At 60.3% G+C, this 6,893-nt stretch overlaps 2 protein-coding genes across 2 annotated transcripts in view; one reads left to right on the top strand and one right to left on the bottom strand.

Moving 5' to 3' along the window:
- The window catches only part of SPRG_22140 (hypothetical protein), a gene marked incomplete at both ends in the record, with an annotated part of 5,508 nt that extends 2,481 nt beyond the window's left edge, over positions 1-3,027 (bottom strand). The window contains 8 exons of the mRNA XM_012344178.1: positions 22-1,587; positions 1,645-1,719; positions 1,772-2,003; positions 2,077-2,243; positions 2,297-2,377; positions 2,431-2,757; positions 2,807-2,872; positions 2,929-3,027. Coding sequence (XP_012199568.1) covers positions 22-1,587; positions 1,645-1,719; positions 1,772-2,003; positions 2,077-2,243; positions 2,297-2,377; positions 2,431-2,757; positions 2,807-2,872; positions 2,929-3,027 — 2,613 coding nt within the window. The remainder of the gene's footprint in view (positions 1-21; positions 1,588-1,644; positions 1,720-1,771; positions 2,004-2,076; positions 2,244-2,296; positions 2,378-2,430; positions 2,758-2,806; positions 2,873-2,928) is intronic.
- Positions 3,028-4,224: 1,197 nt separating this feature from the next.
- Positions 4,225-6,893, top strand: part of SPRG_19703 (hypothetical protein) — a gene marked incomplete at both ends in the record, with an annotated part of 6,297 nt that continues 3,628 nt past the window's right edge. The window contains 7 exons of the mRNA XM_012344133.1: positions 4,225-4,834; positions 4,885-5,141; positions 5,192-5,282; positions 5,333-6,248; positions 6,301-6,367; positions 6,434-6,614; positions 6,669-6,887. Coding sequence (XP_012199523.1) covers positions 4,225-4,834; positions 4,885-5,141; positions 5,192-5,282; positions 5,333-6,248; positions 6,301-6,367; positions 6,434-6,614; positions 6,669-6,887 — 2,341 coding nt within the window. The remainder of the gene's footprint in view (positions 4,835-4,884; positions 5,142-5,191; positions 5,283-5,332; positions 6,249-6,300; positions 6,368-6,433; positions 6,615-6,668; positions 6,888-6,893) is intronic.

A 6,893-nucleotide genomic window follows, 5' to 3' on the forward strand; every position in this document is an offset into this window, starting at 1 on the left:
GCGCAGGACGACGCTATGGACGTCGGCCTGCAACAGGTACGGCAGCGCAGAGTGCGTCGCCGCGAGCTCCGACACGATCGAGAGGAGACGCGCGAGAAGCGACGGGGACGTTCCAGTGTACGCCTTCTCGAGCAACTCGCCGAGGAGCTCCATAAAGTCGAGGCACGCCGCGTGGGCCGACGACCCCGAGATGTACAAGGTCACAAACTGGGCCTTCCACACGCTGTGCAATAGCAGCACGTGAACGCTCTCAAGCGCCTTGGGCACGAGCTCCGCGGCAGTCGCATGGTTGACGAGAAACGTCATCAGCGCCGACCACACGGTCTGCATCGTCGGCGGATGACTCCACCCCGACGTGCGCGCACCCGTCTTGAGCATCGAGAGCAGCAGGTCCAATGCTTGGGCCGCGATCGCCGGGTCCGACAACGTGGCTTCTTGACGCTGCAAGACGGCACACGCCGCCGTCAAGCCGCCGGCGTCCAAGAGCGCCGGCAAGCTCGTCAATGTCGCCAAACACGTCAGCACCTCGAGAAGAAAGTCCCGCGCAATGTAGCCGTGCAGCACGAATGCATGGAGCGTGCTCGGGTACAAACTGCCGATCGCACGCGCCTGGAGCGCCGGCCGCGTCGCACAGAGCGTCGTCACCGCCTTGAGCGCGCCGCGTTCGAACCGATCGTCCGCGACAAGACTGAAGAGCACATCGGCCGTCGCGAATGTCACGGTCGTCGTCGGCGCCATTTGACGCCCGAGCTGCTCCAAGAACGCGATCGACGCTTCCTTGGTTGTCTTGGACGCCGTCGGGTCTTGGAACGCCGATTCGATCGCTTCAAGCGCCCCGAACTCGACGACTTCGGCGACGACGCCGCCGACCGCCGTCGAGAGACGACTCAGCAGCTCGAGCGACGCATCCAAGAGCTCATGCGCGTGGAAGAGCACGGCCAGCGTCGACGCGACACCGTGGCAGTGCACAACCACGTTGGCATACTCGGGCACGGTGGCAAACGCCGATATGAGCACAAACATCTCTGCTTGGGCCTGGATCGTGGCCGTGAACGGGACACTTTGCGTGCTCGTATGCAGCCACGTCATGACCGCGACGAGGGTATTCGCAGCCGCCAGCGCCGGCAGCAGCACAATCCCGCGTTCGAGCGGCCGCACCATGGCCGCCAAGACGCGGATCGCATCCGCTTGGTCGTGCTCGTCGTCGAGACGCGCCGTCAGTACGCCAAGGAGCGCGCTGTTCTGAGCCAAGAGCGCGGCGTTGGTCGGATCGGTCGCGAGCGCGTAGAGCAAGGCAAAGGTACCAGTCGACAGCTCGTCATCGTCGAGCGCCAGCAGCGGTGTCAGCGCCGCGTAGCATTGCGCGACGAGCGTCGGGTCCAGTGCAAACTCGCGCTGCTGGTCCGGCGTCATGGCCGACAAGAGCTGCGGGAGCGTCGAGAGCACAGCTCGTAGCCCGACCACGTCGCCCGCGGCCGCCAAGACAAGTAGCGCCGACGTGAGCACGTGCGCGCCGTTGTGCGCGATGCAATCCTTGACGTTCTCAACGTCCTTGGCGTAGGCACCGAGGCACTGGACGGCATCCCGCTACTCGAAAGTTGGCACAAAAGTGAGCCAGACACAAGAAAGACATGGGCTTGGCACCTTGACGTCGACCGATTCCGAGACGATAAGGATCTCCAAGACGTGCGCGCCCGCACCGGCCGTCCGGAGCGCTTTCTACAGTCGTCACATCGTATCATCCGCGGGAGATAAAGAGACGAGAACGTACGAGACAAGCCGCCGAGCCCGACGCGCAGAGGTGGTACATGGCGTGCAGGGCGTGCACTTCCAACTCGGGCACGGCCATCGAGAGGCAGAGCGCGATCGTGTTGCAGACGCCGGACGCGGCGGCCATCTCCCCCGCGACCGGCAAGGCCATGCGGTTGTAGAGCGCGGTGAGGTGCGACAGCACGAGGAGCGCGTAGATCTGCACGTCTTGCGGGTCAACGTTCTTGAGCAGGCTGCAGACGACCGCGACGCCGCCGGCCGCCTCGACGTCGTTGAGCTGCACGAGGCTTAGCTTGCCCATGGGACGGGTCCGTCTCCTGGCGCGGCGTCAGCAAGAGCTTGGCCAGAGCCCGGAGGCGCTCGATGGTCTGGGGCACCGGTGTGCTCGCGCCCTGCGTGAGAAGCCCGAGGAGGCCAACAATCGACGTCGTGTCCCCGGCCGCCATGTTGCGCTGACAGCGCTTGCATGCCGACTAGCCAAATTGAGACACACATCAGTTTCGAGGTATCAAGTGCAAGCGAGAACCTGGCGACCGTCGAGGCTTGGGATCGCAACCTTGTCGGTGCAGTCGCCGCAAAAGAGGCCACCGCAGAGACGGCAGTGGTGCTATAGGATAGGGATGGATACACAGACGAGCGAGGAAGAGATAGTCGACGTACGCGTCGGCGCAGGACGCCAAACTTGAGGCGGCACTGGGTGCAGTCCATGCGCGCTGCATCGGGCACAATGTACGGGGCAAAATACGTCGCCTTGACGTCCGGGATCGGTGCCCATGAGGCGGACAAGCCCTTTTGAACGACGACGACGGGCGCGACCAGGACGGCAGGCTCGGGCTCGGCCACCGAGACCGTCGTCGCTGAGATGACACTGCTTTCGCGCTCGGTCGCGTACCGGTCGAGCTCCGAGGCCATTTGGTTGATCTGCGACTCGCGCGGATCGATCCACGTCGTTGTGCGCGTGGCATGGTCGACAAAGTAGACGCGCCCCTATGCACGCCATACGTGATGCGCTGCTAGCAAGAGAGCGCAAGTGCACCTGGTCGTCGCGCATCTCTTCCCAGCCCGCCGGCAGCGGTAGCGTCGAGGGCGGCGTCCACGATGTCTACACGTTACACATGACCTGGCTCGCAACGAGCATCGTCGTCGTCGCCATCGTACCTCGCGCGTGGCGTGGTTCACGTAGAAGACGCGGCCTTGCGCATCCTCCAGCTGCTCCCAGCCTACGTCCATGGCACGCCATGAGCCATCCGTTGCCATCGGCGGTAGAGGACGGGATACCCGGTGCTAGCATGGTGCCAGTCGCCAAATGCAACGTTTAAAGCGAAGCGCCAAAAACGAAGTTAAAGAACTTCGATGTCCATTGCTTCGATTTTGAAATCTTTGGCGAAATTTAAATCCAAATGGCAGGGGCGGCTCTTGCATACAAATCGCAAGAGAGTTGGAAAGGGCGGCGCGCCATGTCGCAGGTCCTCGTAGGACACCTTGGTGCGCCGATCAGCACTTGGCATTCCACGGGTAAATAAACGCATCTTTTATATACCCTTGGGCATACTGCTAGGAAACGCAGCACGGGACTCTCATGCAGTGAATTCAAAATGAAGCGAAAGACGCTTGAAGTGTCTTACAGACGCCAGCGAGCACCGTACACTGCTGAGGCGTCTGGACAAAATTCGACGACTTTGAGAACAAATAGGCGTGTCCACAAACCGACGGGTGCCAACTGCTTCTTCAAAGCGGCGCAAGGACCCACTTTTCGCACGATCCCAGGCCGTGATGCTACCGTACCCGTCGCGTCGAGAGCGACATCATCTCGTTGGCATGTGCCTTGCGCCGTTGTCGATCAACTAATTGAATGGTTTCAACGCTAATGGAAAAGCTAGGAAAGGGACATCACGTGCGGGCCTCGAACCCCGCACCACCGTCGGAATAAATTCGTCGCCGCGTGCCCAGTGGCATGAGTTCGCACACGTCTTCAAGCACCGCAATGATACCATCCAATTCGCAGGATATATATAAAGTGTTTCGCGTTGGCTTCGTTTCACAATGACTTCGCATACGTCGCGACTAGCAATCGCCTTCTTCTTTATTCGTCCAATTCGCAACAGAGCAATCCTCGTAGTGCAGAGCAACAGCGAAGACAGCTAGTACACTACCCAATTGCGTCTATCAGGTCGGCTCAGGATGAGCGCCAAAGGACTAAGGAGGCAACCGAGAAGATCCTGCGCTCGGATTGGTGCGTTTGTTTTGACCAATCGTATCGTTTGGCGTGCGCCCATTGGACAAAAAGAGCGCGCCAAAATAGTGCAACCGCCAGAAAGGTCATCTTGCGCGACGGTTCATGGACGAGCCGGAAGCGACGGGGGGACGTGGAACCGCACGGTGGGCGCGGTCGTCCGCGCCACCATCACGGCCAACTCGGGTCACCACGAGAGCCTCGCCCGCAAGGCGTCCCAGATGCTATGCAATCCGATCTTCAAGCAGCACGTGTGGGGCCAAGTCCATCACGCGCGGCGCGAGAAGCTCAACGACCTCCACGCCAAGCGCCAAGAGCGCAAGCGGTCGATGCTGCAAACGAGCGCCGCTTCGATCCCTGAGGACGACGACGACGACCCGCCGCCGCCACGCCCCACGATTCAGCCCCGCACCCCGACCAAGAGCCCGCCACGGTCCCCGAAAAGCAGAGACCCGGCGCGCCCCACCATTCACATCCGGTCGCCGGCCAACCCGCTGGCGCACATGGCGTTCAAGTCGATGCGGTCAACGCGCGGCCGATCACCATCGCGGATGGCGCCGAGCGAGCGCACGGAGACCGAACACGCGGTGGCGACCAAGGCGTCGGGCCCGCCGTCCTACGAAGCGCGCTTTCGCCGGTTTGCCAAGCGCACGCTTCGCCGCAAGTACGCGAGCTCTGTGATTGCCGGCGCGGTGCTTTTAGACACGATCGTTATGGCGTTGGACTCGACGGGCAGTACGGCCTTGGGCGTCCTGGACTTTTTGTTGACGCTGCTCTTTGCGTCCGAGCTCGCGCTGCGCATCAGCGTCCACGGCGCCTTCCGCGGCCATCGTACACCTACTGCCTTCTCCGTGCTGCGATGCCTCATCGTGCTTGTGTAGATCCATTCTTTCGCGACAAAACCGCGGTTGTTCAGTTTCTTGTCGTGAGCTCGAGCCTCCTCTCGTTCTGCGTCTTGGGCTTTGGCACGCTCTCGCAGTGGCGTGTGCTCCGGGGATTGAAAGCGTACCGGTGTTTCACGGCGGTTCATGGCATCAAGCGCATCATCTCGGCCATCACCAAGGCGATCCCGCTTCTGGCCAATGTTGGCGTCCTTGCCTTCTTCTTCCTCCTCATGTTTAGCATCCTTGGCCTCGAGGTCGCATACCGCGTCTCGATGCAAATAACGTCTGACTTTGAGAGTACTAGGCGTTTCCGAGTGTTTACGACGGCATGTGCGCCGTGCGCGGCACGCCCAACACGACCCTCTTGATGAACGACACGCGCCTCATGTACCCTGGTAGACACTCTTTTTTTTGTATGTGCTACGTGATTTGATCGGAAACCTAGTGGTCTATTGCAGCACCAGCGCTGGGTGTCCACCGACCTTTGTCTGCGCCAATGTAGACAGCTCTGAGAACAACCACTTTCACTCGTTCCAGAACGGGTTCGCATCCTTCCTCCTCGTCTTCCAAGTCATGGTCCTCGACGGCTGGATCGACTCGATCATGGACCCGGCGCTCCAAACGACGTCCGACATTGCGCTGCTCTTCTTCATCATGATCGTCTTCCTTCTCGTGTTTCTCGTGCTCAACCTATTTGTGGCGGTCATCACCACCGCCTTCATGGGCCACGACGACGACAGTAGCAACGCCGAGCCAGCACATGCGGCGTCGCGCGGCCAGCTCGACATGCGCAAAATGGACAAGGAAGACGAAGAGCAGCACCTGTACATGGTCCTTGGGACGACCATGGCGGTCGAACAAGCCAGCAATACGACGCGCCACGACGTGCCGCCGCTGCCATCGCTGCCGTCGGCGCGGAGCGAGTCGGACGATGAGACGAGTCGACGCACAAGCAACACGACGACCGACGGCGAGCTGACGCGCCGCATGTTTTCGTCACTGTCGCTGCCGACCGAGACAGTGACGAGCTTTGTGAGCTCGCGGGACCTCTTTGCGCCAGTCCACGAGTCTGCCGAAGAAACCTTTCGACAAAAGCTCGCCTCCGTGCCCGGCGTCTCGGGGCGCCTGCGTCGGTGGGATCGGATGTTGTCTACCGTCCACACTGATTGCTGTTGTAGGTTCATCTTGTCCGAGACGTTTGCGGACCTCGTCATGATGTGCATCATTGTCAACACGCTCGCGCTCATGACCGAGTACCCCAACATGGGCGAGCCGTGGCAGACGTTCTTTGACGATGTGGAATTTTTCTTCTCCGGCGTGTTTATCATCGAGGTGTTGCTCAAGTTTTATGCATTCCAGAGGTCCATTGACATCGTCTTCGTATGGGGTCTCATGCACCGTCGTTCTGTGTAGCATGCGCTTGTTTCTGAGTGCATACGAGCGCTGGTTTGACGCGATCGTCGTGGGTACCAGCGTGTGCGTCACGGTACGGCCCTCTATATTTCGACTTTCGGGACGAAACGTTGCGGGCGTCTAGTGTCTCAAGTACACCAACGACGGCAATTTGAAGACGCTGTCGTGGATGGACAATGTGTCCATTTTGCGCACGCTGCGGATTGGCCGGCTCATGTGGCGCTGGCAAGGCACGCGGAAGCTCATCGAGTCGGTGCTCAAGTCGAGCCGCGCCGTCTTCAACCTCTTTGTGTTTCTCTTGCTCATTCTCATTGGTACGGAGTCCGTTGTTGATGATTTTGCAGCGAAGAAACTTGTTTGCTTGCTAGTGCACAGCGTTCTGGCCATGCAGCTCTTTGGCCTCGAGAAAGACATGCCGCGACGCAACTTTCAAGGGTTCGTGCAGTCGTTTGTGACACTCTTCCAAGTGCTGTCGGGCGACGCGTGGGCCGACGTGATGGAGTCGATCCTCGAGCGCGACTCGCTGTTTTTCGCGCCATTTTTCATGCTCTTTGTGTTTTTTGGCCAATTTGTCGTGCTCGGAGTCCGTGGTC

Source organism: Saprolegnia parasitica, assembly GCF_000151545.1.
Source record: "Saprolegnia parasitica CBS 223.65 unplaced genomic scaffold supercont2.16, whole genome shotgun sequence".
Lineage (NCBI taxonomy): Eukaryota > Oomycota > Saprolegniomycetes > Saprolegniales > Saprolegniaceae > Saprolegnia > Saprolegnia parasitica.